General features: G+C 31.8%; 2 protein-coding genes and 2 long non-coding RNA genes across 8 annotated transcripts; 3 read left to right on the top strand and 1 right to left on the bottom strand.

Moving 5' to 3' along the window:
• Positions 1-587: 587 nt before the first annotated feature.
• LOC146903136 (uncharacterized) lies at positions 588-1,087 on the top strand. The gene is made up of 3 exons (XR_015022086.1): positions 588-790; positions 897-953; positions 1,044-1,087. It is a non-coding gene; the product is annotated as an uncharacterized LOC146903136 (long non-coding RNA).
• A 692-nt stretch (positions 1,088-1,779) lies between these two features.
• Positions 1,780-3,912, top strand: LOC146903135 (uncharacterized). Of its 5 annotated transcripts, none has more exons than XR_015022084.1 (3): positions 1,780-1,832; positions 2,454-2,781; positions 2,888-3,912. It is a non-coding gene; the product is annotated as an uncharacterized LOC146903135 (long non-coding RNA). The 5 variants fall into 5 exon arrangements; XR_015022085.1 differs by having other exon boundaries at positions 1,786-1,832; positions 2,458-2,781; XR_015022083.1 differs by having other exon boundaries at positions 1,786-1,832; positions 2,241-2,781.
• Positions 3,913-6,519: 2,607 nt separating this feature from the next.
• On the top strand, positions 6,520-9,063 carry RUXF (small nuclear ribonucleoprotein F). Its single transcript, XM_085732634.1, has 5 exons — positions 6,520-6,659; positions 6,817-6,904; positions 7,055-7,092; positions 7,206-7,270; positions 8,815-9,063. The coding sequence occupies exons 1-5, from the start codon at positions 6,654-6,656 to the stop codon at positions 8,882-8,884; spliced, it is 267 nt and encodes an 88-aa protein (XP_085588760.1). The 5' UTR covers positions 6,520-6,653; the 3' UTR covers positions 8,885-9,063.
• Positions 9,064-13,048: 3,985 nt separating this feature from the next.
• On the bottom strand, positions 13,049-18,458 carry ATR2 (P450 reductase 2). The gene is made up of 18 exons (XM_085731815.1): positions 17,999-18,458; positions 17,838-17,897; positions 17,646-17,722; positions 17,463-17,517; positions 17,284-17,370; positions 17,136-17,172; positions 16,301-16,370; positions 16,010-16,201; positions 15,836-15,928; positions 15,506-15,731; positions 15,305-15,388; positions 15,067-15,218; positions 14,573-14,669; positions 14,335-14,484; positions 14,163-14,240; positions 13,915-14,037; positions 13,714-13,827; positions 13,049-13,486 (listed from the first exon to the last, which is right to left on the bottom strand). Exons 1-18 carry the CDS (start codon positions 18,326-18,328, stop codon positions 13,406-13,408), a joined length of 2,106 nt encoding a protein of 701 aa, XP_085587941.1. The 5' UTR covers positions 18,329-18,458; the 3' UTR covers positions 13,049-13,405.

Raw genomic sequence — 18,458 nt, 5'->3', positions numbered from 1 at the left:
TGACCAAATATAGTTTTAGGGGATTTCACAATATTTTGTTCTAAAGTTTTTATACACAGAAATTATTATTCATGGAGTTTTTTTTTAGGAAATATTCATGGATTTGAAGTTGATTTCAAAACCAATGGTGAAAACATAATTCAATTTACATAAATACAATAAATTTCTCGCATTATCCATGGTCAGTCAAGAGCAGCACTAAGCAAGGCACACATGGAATTAGAAAGCAATTGTAGTTATTTGGGAGTGAGGAAAATGAAAAAACGACATTATTATGAAATTGTCTCTCTCTGTTCCAAATGAAACGGAAGTTTAACAGTGTTAACTTTAGGGGAGGTTTATGTTTTTAGCAAACTAGAGGGGGTGTGGTTGACATTTAAGTAAAACTTAGGGGAGGTCTATGCAATTTGCCCTTAATTTTAAATAATTTTTTCCCAATCCACTAACAATATATAAAAACAAAGTACTACCAAAATCTCTTTACTACCCATGCCTAATTTTTCACCATTTGAATTTACAGTTTAACTCCAGGGTTATATTAGACATTTGTTCTGTTAAAACCAACTTTTTACTTCATATCTCTTCTTACACCCAATTATCCCCTGGGTAACATGACCTACTCCCTATTACTCACGTTCTCTCTCATTCTCTATACACACTTTTCCTCTCTCTTTCTCTATACAACCTTTCACAGTTTCACTTTCCATATTTCTTCATCATTTTATGATTTTTTTTCTATCCTCTTCCACAATTTCTTCTCTCTTTTTCACAATTGGTTTCATTCTCCTAGGTTTGTGCACAATAATCTTCAATTTTTACTTATTATTTCGCTTTCAATTTCGTATTCATTTTTTTAAGAAATTTGTTTTTCATTTCTGATGGTTTTTTTCTGGCAGATCTGGAAATTAGACGTTGTCAGGCATTGCAAAATCAAATATCATATGTTCTTAAAGGTATGGGTTTTTTAAATTGAAGTAATGTTTGTCGAAGTTTGTTTTCCGTTCTAATAAATAATGCGTGTTAGTTGTTTGAATGTATTCTAGCTTTGAGAGACTGTTGTTGTAAAGATAGGAAATCGCAGGAGAAGGAAAGCAATGAAAATAAAAGTTTGCACTAGGGGTGTTCGCGGTGCGGTTTGGTTCAGTTTAGAACAAAAAAGTCATCCAAACCGCGAGATAAAAAAGCATGCGGTTTGGTTTGGTTCGGTTGATTTTTAAAAAGTCATCCAAACCAAACCAATGCGGTTTGGATTGGTTCGGTTTGTGCGGTTTATCGCGAGATAAAAAAATATTACATTAACTCTAATATTGCCAACTTGTTACAAAATAAACATAGGACATTTTATTTTGATGTTTATATGATAAAATATTAGGTAAAACTTATATCAAAATAGGTAAAATTAAGAAGAAACATAAGCATGAAACAAATTATTGGGAAGTAAAGAAAACAAATTCATCACTGAAAATGATTTGAATGAGATGGAAAGGAATTATAATCGAACCTGATGGTGCAACGATGGAAAAATCGAATCAAAAGAGATTATTCTTGAGCTATGTAATTGGGCTAGTACATATTTAAGTAATATTCATTATTCTTGCGGTTTGGTTTGGTTTGGTTCAGTTGCTGAGATGCAAACCGCAAACCGAACCGAACCGTGCGGTTCAGTGCAAAAGTCATCCGAATTCATCCGAACCAAGTACGGTTGTTTGCGGTTTCGGTTTGGATTGGTTTGGTTTGCGGTTTTTCTATTGGGTTGGTTCGGTTTTGAACACCCCTAGTTTGCACCCAACATATTGAAGGAAAGTACAAGAGGATGAAGAATACATTTATGGGTTAGTAAAACAAAATTAAACCTATTTTTTATTTTGTTTTGTTTTTGATTTTGTTAATGTTTCTAATAACAAAGTTGTAGACTTGGAAAGTAATAAAGGAATCATTTACTAGATTTTCTTTCAATTTTACATATGCACACCAAGTGTTTGAGAAAATAAGCATGTCATTTATAATTTATGGTTTGTATTTTAGATTTGATTTTTTGAACTTGTGAGTGAACATTCGATACTCTTTCAATTTTTTATATGCGCACAAAGTGTTTGATAAAATGTATATGTCATTTATAATTTATGGTTTGGTATTTTAGATTTGATTTTTTTAACTTGAAAGTGAACACTCAAAGTGTTCGTTAAAATTAATCAATACTAAAAAATACTCTTGTGACATAATTTATGCCTGCATTGCAGTTATTCAATGTCAATGTGTTTGTTGTTGGGCTATATGCATGTGTGTTCTTTCCTTAGCATTTTTTAATGATTATAAGTAATCCATAAAAGTTCTAAGGTTTGTTTTTGTTTTCTGATTACATGCTTTTGATTTTTGTTTATTTTTTATTTCTCTCAAAAAATATCAATTTACTTGCTTTGTTGTTTGATTTTGTTGTTGTTGTTGTTGAAAAGGAAGGAAAACACGAGAGAAAGAAAGCAGGGGAAACAAATGTATGTAAACTTTCATAATGTCATTCAAGGGATAAATATAGATATAGTATATTTAATCTTTGTAGTCCTAATTTGATAGTTCTATTCGATCTTTTTTAACAATTTATTTTTTAATTTCTTTGATGCAACTTCTTTGAAGTTTAATTTAATGGTTTTATGTTGTGGAGGTTTTTTCACTTTTAACAAGTGATACCTTCGTTGCAAGATCAATTTATTAGAAAACTACTAGCTTATGTAGGCGAGGTTCAGTAAGATACAAATTTCAGGTTCAGTAAAATACAAATTTCAGGTGAGGTTCCTTTGTCTTTTGGTTCATTTTTTTGTAATTTGTTTCAATGTAATTGATCAAAGGTGTGCACTTATTTGCCATTAACTTTATGTCATTTGCCTTGCAGGTTTTATGCTTAATCCATGATGCTATATCAAAGATTTTGGAGAAGGTCATTTTCAAAAGATTCCTCACATTGGTAACTGTTTTGTCTATTTTTTTTCTTTGAAATAGAAATTTCTTTACTCTCTTGAACCATGTCTTTTTGTGTTAAATGTCTCTTGGACCACCATTATTGGAATGCACATTGGTTGTAGGAGAAAGGGGAACACATGTTAACCTTGCTTACATGATTTATGCAAAAATGAAGTAACATTCACTTGAATGAATATTTTTTTTTTCTTTTTTGTGACTATTTTAAGCCAAATAAACACAAAAATATTTACATTTGTAAACTTAACTTGAGATGTAAGATCCTTATAAATACATTTTTTTTTTACTCATTCATTAGTAATTTTTCAGTCCCTCCTCCAAAAACACGGGGGGATTACCGGAGTTATGCTTCGGAAAGTGTATTTTGTGCTTTAACTTGTGCATTTCCCAGGACTGTTAATGATGGTGAAGCTTTGAAAATGTGAGCAGAATTTGCTTAGAATCTGAATTTGGAGAGGGGATTTTTCTATAACAGTATTCTCATTTGGATTAATAGATGCACATCTATTAAACTATTATTCATTAATCTTATTTTTTATTTTTTAGTGGTTTCTTAAACTTCATTTGTATGTATAAATTGAAAGCAGGCACAAACACCTTTACAACATGGATAGAGAATGAGGAATAAGGGATAAATCACTCAATCTGGTCATCACTCTTAGGATCTTCATTGACCGAGAGAGTTCTGAAGCAAATAGGTTATTTCGTGACACCTAGAATAAGAAAAATATGATTCATACCTCTCTTATATGATTGTTTCGTTTCTATTAATAATGACATCTACCGTTTATGTAATTAGATTATGTTTATTAACACTGATCGCAAATGTGTCAAGAAAAGCTCATTTAGTTATGTAAATTTTTTCCTTCCTGAGGCTAATGTAATTGTTAGACTGGACTTTTTGTTTTTCCACAAATTATAGTTGTTTTGGTGGACCAAGAATAAGCGTTAGTTTTTTGTAATTAATCAATTTAGTCAATACATTATAATCGGTGTACCAGGAATAAATGGAATCTAGCAATGTTATCTTAGTCAATTTAGGATTGGAGACTACGGATTGAAAACATACCATTGGAACTACTAGATACACGTTTATTTGAGACGTGCATTTCTTCTGAAGTCATACGATGCATACATGTGGGGTTATGTGTGTGAAGGCTCCGAGATTTATACCGGAAAATGTTTCAACTGAAGCTACCTCTATATCCTCAAATCAAATGTCACTTACATATTATGAGGCAGAATAGACTGCGAAGAATCAAACAAATAAAATGTGTATAGCAGAATATGATTTTGTATTTTACGATAACACTATTATATAATACATTAATTCTGATTTTTCACGGGACGCATATTAATATTTTTCACACTTAAACATATTAGTAAATAAAATATATGATTAATTTTATTTATTAGTTTTTTTAATATCGTCCATACTAAAACAAGAACAATATTATAATATACTATGATTAATCATACTTCAATTTTTTCCGTTGTTTTTTTAAAAAATGTATCACTAAAAACCTGTTGGAGTGTACAATTGTAACATGGGATCCATTTTAGTAACTACAACGAGTGATCAGTTTTAATTAGTACTTTTTTAATATCTATATTTAAACACCGCGACTGCCTAAGTTTTATTAATATTAAAACAAGAACAATATCATAACATATTATGATTAATCATACTTCAATTTTTTCCGATGTTTTTTTTAAAATGTATCACTAAAAAAACCCGTTGGAGTGTACAATTGTAACACGAGACCCATTTTAGTAACTACAACGAGTGATCAGTTTTAATTAGTATTTTTTTAATATCTCTAATTAAACACCGTGATTGCCTAAGTTTTATTAATATATTAATAAAATATATGTGCGTGTATGGACTATATATTAATAAAAATATATATGAGTATATGTTTGTTTTACGGGAATATATTAATATATTCTTATTTATGAAATTTAATGGGAACTATATATTGATAAAATATATGAGTATATGGACTATATATTAACAAAAATATTAGTATATGTTTATTTATTAAATATATTTTACGGGAATATGTTAGTATATGTTTATTTATTAAATATATTTTACGATAATAATATCATATAATACATTAATTATGATTTTTCACGGGATGCATGTTAGTATTTTTCACACTAAAACATATTAGTAAATAAAATGTATGATTATTTTTATTTATTAGCTTTTTTAATATCATCAATACTAAAATTTAATATATATTTGTTCATATTAAAATTTAATTATTTTGTCATTTTTTATTACTACCGATCAATACATACATTATTATGCTTTAAATACTTTATATATTTTCACTATGGACAAAAAAAAAATCATTATGCCAAGCGTAGCCGAAACGCGACACGCGACGGAGCCGCGGCCATATAGCGCGGCGAAGCCGCGCTACCCGTGCTGTAGCACAGGTATCTCGACTAGTTGTATTTGAAATGAATTCATTGTTAGTGGCGAACTCGAGCCATATAAACTCTTATGATATATTCTTATCAACCCCTACCCCAAAAAAATTACTACGACGCATAAATTGACACATATTGTCATCAACGCAGACAAAAAAGAAATTGTTATGAAAACTTCCTTGATAACCACAAGAAATTGTTAAGAAATTGTTAAGAACTTGAGCCTTCATTAATTCAAATTTTCCTTGAATGCTTCAATCCTTGCATTTTTTTCATATGCAAATGTTACTAAGTTGGTATTATGTTAGTTTCTACTCCCTCCGTTTCAAAATATAAGCAAAATTCATTTTTTAGGTTCATTCATTTAATGATGTATGTGGTTCATAATATGGGCCACATACATCATTAAATGAATGAACCTAAAAAGTGAATTTTGCTTATATTTTGAAACAGAGGGAGTAGGAATTAGGAATTGATAGCTTTAATATTTACATTGTTATCCGATTATATTAATTGCATTTTCAACAAATCATTTAGACAACTTTGTTTGTATCTTGTTTGATTTATAAATTAGTCATATGACTCAATAAAACATGTCACAATGGACCGAACAAAAGGAAAAATTATTGTCCCACACTAAACCATGTAATTTGTCCAACTCCAGAAGATAAATTATAAAAAAAAAAAAAAAATACCAAATGACCTTGTTTATTTTCCAACATAAAATATATTATCTTTCTACCTCTCTTCAATATAGTTCTGTTATGTATTGCACTACTATGTTAAGTATTTGTTGTTTTGTAAATCAAACACACCTTTTAAATAAAACTAAAGTGTGTCGATACCGATGGGAGGAAGGGTAGGAAGGTGTGGGAGGGGAAAGGGAGATGTATTTTAGAGGAGATAACAAGAAGTTTGTCCCAAACTTTGTCGAGAAATTGTTGTACAAATATCATTACTTTTTTTTTTAAAGAATGTAGGGGAGTGTGGGAAGTAATTAGGGAAGTGTAGATATGTAGAAAGCCTCCAGATGATACTCATTTAACCAACTGGGCCAAATTTACCTGAATGGGCCATTGGGTTAGCCCGAAAATAACGAAATCCCATACCAAGTTTCGTTCGCGACAAAACCCTAATTTCCAATTTGTTAAACGAAAACCCTAATTTTCACTTCAAGCTGAAACAGAGAGGAGAAAGCATCCACCGTTTCAGCGTCTTCGTTTTCGAACCGTTCTACAATGGCCGTAAGTATCTTTTTCCCTCCGATCAGAATCTTCTATACTTTCGATTAGGTTAATTTCGTTATTCCTTAATGCGATCCAATTTTCTCTATGATTTGTGTATGGTAATTTTTATCAATGTGATTTAATGTGAATTATTTTTCTAATTCATGTTTTGCAGACTATACCTGTTAATCCCAAGCCTTTTTTGAACAATTTAACTGGAAAGCCTGTTATTGTGAAACTCAAATGGGGAATGGAGTACAAAGGTTAACCCTTTATTATTATGTTGCTAATTTTCTACATTATAAACAGTTACATGTTTCATTTCAGTGTTAATTTTATTTGAATTAAACAATGTATGCATATTTTTAAAATCTGTTATTAATTGTATTTTTTGTGTTGTTTTTATTTTGCAGGCTACCTTGTTTCAGTTGATTCCTACATGAACTTGCAGGTACAATTCTAGATACACTAGTTGGTGCCGGTTTTGACCATTCTTTTTGCTACTTCTTTGGCTTTGTTGCAATAACTTTAACTAATTTTTAATATCTGTGAACTTCTCTGTAGCTGGCCAACACTGAAGAGTACATTGAGGGAAATTTTACTGGGAACTTAGGAGAGATTTTAATCAGGTAACTTGCATCTCATCTATTTTATTTGCTACTGGTTTTTGTGTTTTAGCCTAGCACATGATTTCTCAACATGGTGTTTGCATTTTAGTGTGTTTTTAAATTGATGTCGAAACTGGGAACTAAGTTTTGTTTATCTATCATTTGGTGTTTTGTGCTTTCTATTACATGTTTGATGAGCCAGAAGATATATGCTATATGATTTCTGAATCCTGTTGTTTGTTGTTGATTTGAATAAAGCGACCTCGATCTAGTTGGTTTATAATTGCTCAAAAAATCATTTATCCAATTCTTTTGCTTATATTAGCTGTATGATTAGCTCGTTTCTTTTCTCAATAAAGAAACTTACTCCCTCTGTTGTCAATTATAAGCAAATTTTGACTTTTTAGGTTCATTCAATTAATTATGAATGTGGTCTATAATATAGATCATATGCATCATTAATTAAATCAATCTAAAAAATCAAAATTTGCTTATAATTGACAACGGAGGGAGTATATTAAGAAGATGCTGACTCAGCTGCTAAAACAATACAAAGGAAATATGAATATTCTTCAAACCAAGTCGTATTACCCCAACAAGAGCATGCTTAGCCAACAAATGTGCTACATTGTTAGCTCTTCTAATATGATAAGGAAATGCTTCTGAAGCAATGGGCCTTGCTCAAACCAGATGGAACTAAAAGATCCCACATAATCACTAAAAGATATGTGACCCAATATCCCGTTAATGATACCATTAGCATCTGATGCATCATTAAGTTTCCTGTAAATTGAGACTGCGCTATACCTAGTGCATGTTTGGATAAACAAGCTTATTTTCAGCTTAGCACAAGCGCTTATCATGATAAGCTTACATAAGCTATTTCAATGCAAAAGATGAAATAAATTTAAATTGTTTTTGTATATGCTATAAGTTGTTTTTATAAACTATATTAGAGAACTTATGAAAGCAAGCTGAAAATAGCTTTTGAAAATCATCATAATTTGTTTTCATGAGTTCTCCCAAACAATCTTACAAACCTTACGTCAGTAGATAAGCTCAAATAAGTCAATCCAAATAGGCCGCTGCCCCTTCTAGGAGAGCTTTCTCCTTCACCGTTAAAGCAATTGAAGGGCCAAACAAAACCCCACTTCTAGTTATGTCTTCGTTAGCTTGGATATGTCTTAGTTATGACATATTTTATGAACTCCCCAAATAAACATCAAGGGTGTGATGGTGTCATAAAGTTATGTCTTGCTCTTGTTTGTATATATGTATTTGTAATCTTAATATTTTTAGTGCAGGTGAAATTCATGTCACACTGTTATCCTTGCCTTGTATTTATGGTGTGTTGTAAATAATATTTTTTATTAAAAGGTCTGAATATATTGGTGTTGTATTTCTGAGCATGGACAAAATGTCTGACTTTGGCATTGGAAACAATATTGTGCATGTTAATTTTTTTTATCTTCATGAAAAGTTTGGCACCGACTGTGTGACCTCTTTTAATAGTGTTATTTCTCAAAGATGATTGTCATGTCTAATTCAATTGTTTGTATTTGTAGGTGTAACAATGTTCTCTACATGCGCGGAGTACCAGAGGATGAAGAAATCGAAGATGCTGCTGATGACTAGAATTGACTATTGACTGTTATGACATAAAGAAAACTCTATTTACCGTTTTTGTATCTTCACTTAGATGAGTGGGTTTTTCTTGTCTAGTTGTGTGTAGAGATTTTTGAATCAATGATACCCTCAACAATCGGGGGTCTATGTTTAAATTGTTCAAATTATATGTCGTGATTCACTGGAAATCTCATGTTTATACTATTGGAAATATAGCATATTGTAGTTGTTTCAAATGGGAAAACAGAAAATACAGCTCCTACCATAGGCAATTCCCATTCTGTCAGCAATGAATGACATTAGACATGAGCGGGACCATTCACCAGGACAATTAACTGATCCGCACAATTGGTTCCCATCATAATCAAAATATTTAGTACAATAATTCCCTTTTCAAATGTCATGTCTCAATTCCAACCTCCAATTCTTTCTCCATTAGCGATGTATCGTGGATAGCAAACTACCATATATTTACACAATTCTTGAAATTTTCCCTTGATACCAGTTCCTTACCTAAAATAAAGTAGTGGCCCCTTTTTCTTATGAACAAATTATTTATTGTTTTTTTTTCTTTCGAGAAAGACAGATTATTCATCAAATAAACAAGAAAATTACATTTAATATCATTTTTTTACCATCATTTTATCATTTGAATTTTAAACTATAGAATAATAAATTATTTTAGGGTATCAAAGGAAAAAGATAAATAATCGTATCAAACATAATAATGTTTTTTACTGTCTTGGTATGTATGAAAAATAAAATAAAAAAACAAATTATGAACAGAGTGATACTTACAAAGAAAATTTTATTTTTTGTTGATTTTGATAATTTTTTTTTTCCTATAACATAATATCATTAACTATATTATCTCATTTTATTTTGCTTACTCTGCAAAAAATAAGAAATAATATTATTCTTTAAAACTTAAAATAAAAAGAACAAAAAGCTGTTAAAAAATCGATACTTAAGAAGTCACCTCTTTAGAAAAATAAAAAGAACAAAGCCTTTATTAATCGAGTAATGATATTTTGACATCCATTTGATGACAACTTTGTTGACAACCTTGTTTTTCTCACTTCTTATTGGTCAAAAACAATGGAGAGAGAAAAAGGAAGAGAGAGGATAACAACGTCATATGAGTGAGAGAGAAAGTTGTCCAAAAGTTGTAAAAAAGTGGTTGTCAAAATATCATTTCTCTTATTAATCATACCTAAAAACTCACCTTTATTTCTGCGGCTAGTACCTGTTAGCATGTGCAATTATGTACACCACTCAAGTGGTGCACAATGTTAGTGGCTAAATTTTGGTGTCCTCGTACTTCTGGAATCCTCTAGCAATTTATGGCTTATGCAGATTTCAATTCGATAACAGCATTAATTACCAACAATTTTGTATTTAAAAATACAATATTTTAATTTTTAAAAAATTAAATGTAATTTTTTACTAATAATTGTCGTAGAGAAACATGTGGGTACGTAAGGTGGATTCTTTCATTCCATCCATATTTTTTCTAAACATTGAGTTAGGAATCGAACCTATGGTCACACACCGAAGAGGTCCATGTCCTTGAACAAATCCATTGTTGATTGAATGTACAATTTTTAAAACATATATATCTATATTAAGTTTCTTATCTTGTATTCTTAGAACATGTGATAACATTTACCAAAAACAAATTACTGATCCTTTTTTTTTTAAAAGCAAAGAGAACTTTTATTAAAAATAAAAAGGGAAATGTTAACTTGTGCCCTTAAGGCACAAGTTTAGAAGACAAATGTAGAAACTTATTTTTGAAAATTGTGCATTCAATGTCTTGGAAAGTTAAAAACTTATTTTTTCAATACAACACACATGTTTTAATTCTTTTTTTAGATCCTTAACTTGTGCCCTTAGGGCACAAGTTAACATCACCCAAATAAAAAACAACCCACTACATAAGCTATGCTGAGCAGAATCTAGAACATACAGGACAGTATCATATTGTGAGAGATACAACTCATAGTATCAACTCCAACTACAACAGAAAATACAAGAGAAGACATGTATAAAGTGACCATTATCATGTGTATGTACCAGAAAGTTATTGTACCCAAAAAAAATTAAGAAAAAATGTTTTACATTAAATTTGGCAATGGTATACATTCTATTTTTTAAAACTATCCATCAATTATTAAGAGAGAAAAATGTTTCCTCTTTTAATTTTTTTTGTTTAATTAGGAGTATTTTTGTATAAGATTAATTAGGATTATTTTTTTGAAAAATTAACTAATACATCTTGATATTTGAATGTGTCATACAAAAGGACAATAAAATTTTGTATAATAGTCTTATATTTAAGAAGGAAGGTAGAAGTAGTAAAATTATGTGCCTATTTTCTACACAAAGTATCTTATAAAGGATAATATTATAGAAATACCTTCACTAAAAATTTTTAGTGTCACATTCCATCCAATGAAAAGAGTATAACATCTCATAAGAACGGGTCATTCTGTCAAAAAAATAATAAGAACGGGTCATTGTTTTTGATACAAAAAGGTAGAAGAATTAGGCTTCGAAGACTAAATATTTACTGAGTTATGTATAAATCATTCATTAAAGAGTAAAACTCACAATTTTACGAATGAGTAAACTCTTTGCTAACCTCATCAACATTAAATCAGTCATTAAAAATACTATAGTCTCCGGTCTCAAATGTAAGAAACTTTTCACTTTTTAGATTCATTCAATAAATGATGTATGTGGTATCTAAAAAGTAAAAAGTTTCTTACATTTGAGAGCGGAGTGAGTAGAATATAGTTGGGTGAATCGGTCATTGAATTAGTACTATAGTGTAGGTGATGGTGCTTTGAAGTCCCCACCGAAAACATAAATCAATCGCCAATTGAATTAAAGTAGCCTGTAATATAACCGAGTCCAAGCTTACAGGCCAGAAGCGGTGTGTGTCATTGTCACAAACAAATATTTTCCTATCAAAATGATTGACTTTGTTCACCACTTGACATTGATGAAACATGTCGTGCATCATGAATTCATGATAGTCAGGGACTTGGTGTTAAAGAAATTGATGAGTTTGCTGAACTAAACTGAATATGGTTGAATAAGAATACGGCATCACCTAATTGATTAATTATTGTCATCATCATTACAACGGTACGCAATGTGAATTCCGCCTATTTAACTTATTTTTCTTCAAAGTGAGGCAAATCAAACCGTAACCATTTATTTAAGATGTCCAATATATCATTTGAACCAGTTTATTGTTGGTATATTTATTATACAATCTTTTCATAAAAGTTAAAAATAATGACTTTGTTCATTAATGGCAATAGGGTCGGCCGCGGCCTAACATAGATTGAGTTTAAAGCGAAATCTAAATGATGCATTTTAGTAAGTTATTAATAGTTTGTAAAAAAAAAAAAAGTTATTATAATATTTGTTTTACGAAAGTAATATTTTTATTAAAAAAATCACTTTTCAAACTTTTTTGAATGCAAAATCTTCCATTGAATTAATCTTTCTTGACACATTCATCTTAGATAAGATATTAACTTTAATTTTGAATTTTTTTCGACAAACGCAACAATTATATGAATTATTAACATTAAATATTTTTATATAATTCAGTATATCGATTGATGTATCATTTTTCATTTGTATTATCTCTCTTAAAAAATTTAGCTCCATAATAAAATGAGAGATTGGGTATAATAGGTAAAAAAATACTGAGAAAATAAAAATAAAAATTGGAGGCATTAGACAAAGGCTTAGTTTACCTAGCTTGGGTCGACCTTAAATGGCAACTTAATCAAGATTTCATTATATTGTTTTTATGATTTCTTTTAGAGTGTCTTTGAAAGTTCTTTATAAACATTTCGTCGTTAAAGATGTAACTTAACATTAATTAAGAAAGAGTCTTGCTAACTTATACTCTAAGGACACAAGATAAGAAACCATATGCAAAAATTTAATCTTCAAAATTGTGCATTCATAGTCCTAAAAGCTTAACGGTACATAGCGAGAAAATGGTGTGTGAGTTCGACCTTAGTTCACCCGTCCCCCCTCTCCGGTGTGTGCGTCTCTTGGCCACTAAGCCATTGATTATAAAAAAAACATGCTTTACAAAACAGTAATGAAAAATGGAAATTGCATCAGATAATTGGGATATCAAAATTTAATATAATAGTAGCAGAAATAATTCTCATTTTTCTGCAAACAATTTTATTAAAGGTTTACAATACAAGGAATTGTCTGAGTCTCAAAACCCTCCTTATAGGTTCATACAATATAAGAAAGCTAAAATACATAATCTATGTATAAACAAAGTATAAGTTACACGAACAAAAAAGAATCCATTTGAGAATATAGTGACAAAGAATCGTAGGAATTGTTGCCGTGATGTAACAAGCAGAAGTAACCCCTTCTCCCTCTTTTGAGGGCATAACTGAGGGCAAATAAGGCCTTTCCAATATCTTATCTTCAATCCATTACTAGTCTTTACAGGCGTTTTATCATAACCCCGGTTCATCATTACCATACATCACGCAAATATCTGCCACTCATTTGTAGGTTCTTAACCATGCTCTCAGTCTTGGAATTGTCCAAAGAGCCCTAAAATAAGTATAGGAACTTGGTTAGATATTGAATTCACTATGCTAGTAAGCAATACATCTTAAAAGAAAATTAACGGTATGGCGGAATATTAGAAGGCAAACTCAACATGAACAGTAATGAGAGGCTAAAATAGATATATTGTTTGGCATTATGTGTTGATAACCACATATCACAAATGAAAAACTATTGTGGTCAGCCAATAATACATGGCAGCGAATATTTACCTGCTCTTGCAAAATTGTATGCAGAGTGCGGTGTACATCCTTAGCCATACCCTTGGCATCACCACACACATAAATGTAAGCTCCCTCAGATATCATGTTCCAAATATCTAAAGCCTGCACAGAGGAAAGTGTTAATTAAGATTTAAGAGAAGGTATAAAATGTCAATTGGCAATTAAAAGTATTAGAGAAAAAGTAAGCACCTTCTCCATCATTTTATGTTGGACATATTCCTTTGTAGGCCCCTCTCGTGAGAAGGCAACAATGAGCTCGGAAAGTGCGCCACCATGAACGAAATGGTTCAATTCATCTTCATAGATATAGTCCTTCAATAAAAAATATTTTTTAAAAAAATTAATAATCCAATAAAAAATATGTTACCCTACTCACATGCACACGCATTACTTGTCTGCTTAAAGTCATAAATCTAAATGGAGAGCAGACAACTTACCACTTGACGGTTCCTGCATCCAAAGAATAAAACAGAGTGGCCTAGCTCAGCTCCTTCTTCTTTCAGAGCTAATCTTTCCTGAAGTGCAAATAAAAATGCATAAATAATTGGCATAGATAGTTGGATGGAAGAGAGAATTAACAGATCGAACATCAAGTATGTTGGTTCAAACCTGCAAGAAACCTCTAAAAGGAGCCAACCCAGTGCCAGGACCTATCATAATTATAGGCACTTTATTATCAGCAGGGAGTCTGAAATTGGACTGCCTAACAAAGATAGGAGCCCAACTACAGTCCTGACTTTTCTCCATTGGTGCAGAATTCTGGACAGCAAAACAAAAGGTATATCAATTAGACCCGGCAAGTTTTAAATAGTTGGCCACAATTTAGGAATCAGGTAAATATAAATACCTTCATCCAAGTTGAACACACTCCTTGATGAATCCGTCCAGTGGGCATTTTATCATGCACTAATGCACAGGTAACATGAATTCTGGATGGTGCCATTCTGTGAGAAATAACAAACAGCCAAACGGTAAGTACAACATAAAATATGTTATTAAATTAGGAAGAGGAAAAATTACAAAGCCACTTTTCCTCTTGATGCCAATTAAGATATGCCCAAACTTAAAACTTGAAGAAAATTCTGGGTCAAATAGGTTGATAAAAAATATTTTGATATGAATCTGGTAATCCAAACACCTCAGAAATTGCAAATTGTAGCCAAAAGATTTGAAAGATACGCACAAATTCTTCTTCTTAATGCATGGTAAAAGACTAGCAAGTAACAAAGAACTATAAGGCTTCTCCAAGTAAGTGTTCAGTCAAAGGCCTCTCCCTGGTTCTACATACCAGCACAATCCCACATGCACCAACAAACGGCAAGAGTCGCAAACAGAACTAACCTTGGAGATGATGAGATTGAATAATATCTTGGCTGTAGGCGAGGAGCAACTGATGCAAAAAAGACACCAATTGGAGGTTTGGCTGATGAAAATTCAGCCATAACCTCAAGGAGACTTCTTTGAGAGGCAATCACCCACTCTGCATACTCATCCTGTGAAGGCAGACCCACATACCAATGAGAAACATAAACACAAAAAGTTTATTTAAATCCTCAAGGTATAATAAAAAAGTAACAACCTTTCCAGCAGGTGAGGCAAGATGTCTTAGTCGATCAGCTTCAGATGGATCAGATGCATGAGCAGCTAAGGCAAGCAAGGCAGACTGGAACATACATTCAAAAAATTATTATTGTTAACATAAAGCGAATCTCTTTAACAAGTTAGCAAGATAAAGGGATAAATGTTGAAATTAAGGTACAGCAGAACTCAAAAGACGCACCTTTTTAGGTGAACTCAAAACATCTGCGTATTTAGCAAGCGCTGTTCTTAAAGTACAGGGTGGGAAAGGAGGAGGCAAGGAGCTTCCACTAAGAGGCTTCCCATCTTCGTCATCAGTATGGACGGAGAAATAGGTGTCCGGTGACAAACCTAGTATCCTTTCTGCCTCTTCCACAATGTCGGATAAATTATCGCAGTAAACACCAACATGGTCCCCTGTTTCATATCTGTGAAAAAAATATGATATGCATAAGAATTAAAAAAAAAAATGTCAATACATTATACAAACAATTGTGTCTCTGCGTGTATATTCCCACATGCAAATACTTACACAACTCCGGTGCCTGAAATGTCAAATTCTAAATGAGTACAGGAACGATCTGATGCAGGAGTATGAAGCTCCTTTCGCACAGCCACATTAGCCCTGCATTGGCAGTAAGTATACATGTCAGATTACAGTTTGGTACAACTCAGTAGCCAAATAATATACTGCTATATACTGCACCTGACTGGATGATGAGCGTCCACAACAGCATGGCCATTTCCATTAAGCTGCTTCTTTTCGTCCATAGTTGCATCCAATGGATCACGAATAACAACCCGGTACTCCAAAACAGAAGCAGTATAAGGTGTAGCCACAGTTGCATCATCCTCATCTCTTAGCAATTGATCCAACACTGGCCATAGTTCTTCTTTCCTGAAATATAAGTCATAGGGAAGGAGAAGAGCTTGAAACATCAGCATTGAAACAGAGTGCTGATCCGATATATTCATATCCACTTGAATGATTACATACCATGCAGTAAAATCATCTTCTATACATTGATCATCGTCTCCAAGACCCACAGGGACAAGACGGTTCCCACCTGAAATAGCAGAATATAGGTCATATTAGATTTGATAATACACATATATCAACGCGGGTAAGATAAAAATAAAAAATAAACTAAAAGTTGACAACAGTTATTCTAAAGCTTTGTAATACACAAACTTCATTGCCACCAAGATTTATGTGAACCATATTAAATACTAACAACGAAATTAAATTTATAAGGAGGGAAATTGATGCTTAAATATGCCACTTCATTAAGAATGTTTTTTAGTAATAATTAAATCTGGAGAATAAAGAGAGGGTTACTAGCAAGTAAAAACCAACATATTATAATCATTTATGCACAGCTAAAGTCATTTCAGGACAATCATTCGATTCTCATGTGAGGGCCATGTGGAGAGAGAGAGTAAATTTGTATTAAGATGTGTGTGCCAGGCTATCATTAAAAATATAACATGTCATGCGAGATCCAGATCCAAATAATTAAAATAATATTCTACTAGAAGGTCAATGTTATACAAGGAGAGGAGATTCCAGTGTATTTATTTTATTGATTGACTAGCAAGGTTTTCAACCACTGGAACATGCTTGGAAATTTTAATCAATGCACAGCATTATACGTAAGAGTGTGTGACAAAAAAATGAATGGAATTCAAAGTTACAAATTGATAAAGAAAAAATATGCAACTGCAGTTGATTGCCTGCAAGCCAAGTATCAAACTTTGTTCCAAAATATTCAAATGGACCAATTGACATCAAATTCTTAAAAGGACCAAATGTGATCAAGATGACCATATACCTTTCTCAAGAAGCTTATCATCTACTATTTTTGCCACCTGCGTTGAATGACATAGATATGAGATAAAGCATAGAAACTAGCAATACCACCATCATTTTAGTCAAAAGCTTAGAAAACCACAAGAATGCATAAGAACTTGAGTGCAAACCTTATTAAAATGCTCATACTGTCTGTTCCCAAGTCCAAACACACCATACTGAAGATTCTTAAACGAATCTTCTTCCCCTTCAAATTCCTGAAATCAAAATCACAATCACCCGATCAAGATAAAATCCCAATACTAATAATAATCTCACGCTCAATAACAAAGAAACTGCATAATCTTACCTCAAACCATTTATAAAATCTCGCGGCATTATCAGTTGGCTCACCATCACCATATCTACAGCCATCCCACCAAAAAAAAATTATTACAATTATCAACAAAACTAGCTCAGGACACACACAAAGATGCATATAACTCAATTTTTCAAAAAGGTAAAAAAAAAAAAAAAAATCAATAAAACTTACGTAGCTAAAAAGAAAAGAGCCATTGTCTCCTTTTTTAATTTCTCCTCGTATTCATCGTCATCAGCAGCATAATCATCCTATTATCCAAATCCAAAACATATATAAAATCAACGTTTAAAAAATAGATCAAAGAAGAGAATTATGATTAAAATCAAAATCAAATAAACCAAGTTATTTTAAATTAAACAGTACCATATCAACTACTTTAAACTTGGCCTTTTCATAACGCGCTTTTGCCTCTTCCGCTATCGCCTGTTAAGTTCAAAACGAGAAAATTAATTAGATTAAACTCAGTTAATGAAATATATAAAAACAAAGAAAATTAATTAATTGATTGATTATGATTGAATTACCTTGGCAAAACCTTCGGCGGTACCGGTTTGAGTACCAAAGAAAACGGTAACTTTTTTGGTACCATCATCGATTTCAAGTTCAGGAAGTTTCTCAATAACGCGTTTAGGAACTTCAATTGGCTTTGGTTTCTGAGAATTGGATCTACGCCAAATTAAAACGACGACGCAACCGATGAGAACAGCGATTGAAGTAGTTAAGATCATAACGAATTCGCGGTTCTCAAGTATGAGTGAAGCTGGAACGGTTCCATTGGATGGATCGATCTTGCCTTTGATTAGTGCTGACATTAGATCAAGTGGAGAAAATTTGATTGAGCTTGAATCTTGCATGGTTGAAAAAATGAAATGAATTGAATTGAATTGAAGAAAGAGTCTCTCTCGTCTCGTGTGGTAGGTGTGAAGTAGATGGGAGCAGAGAGAAATAGAGAGAGAGAGACTCTTGTGTGAAATAAAATGAAAT

Source organism: Medicago sativa, chromosome 8 (assembly GCF_051527215.1).
Source record: "Medicago sativa cultivar Bolivia chromosome 8, Bolivia_mono, whole genome shotgun sequence".
NCBI classification, from domain to species: domain Eukaryota; kingdom Viridiplantae; phylum Streptophyta; class Magnoliopsida; order Fabales; family Fabaceae; genus Medicago; species Medicago sativa.
This window is presented reverse-complemented; position numbering and strand designations above follow the sequence as displayed.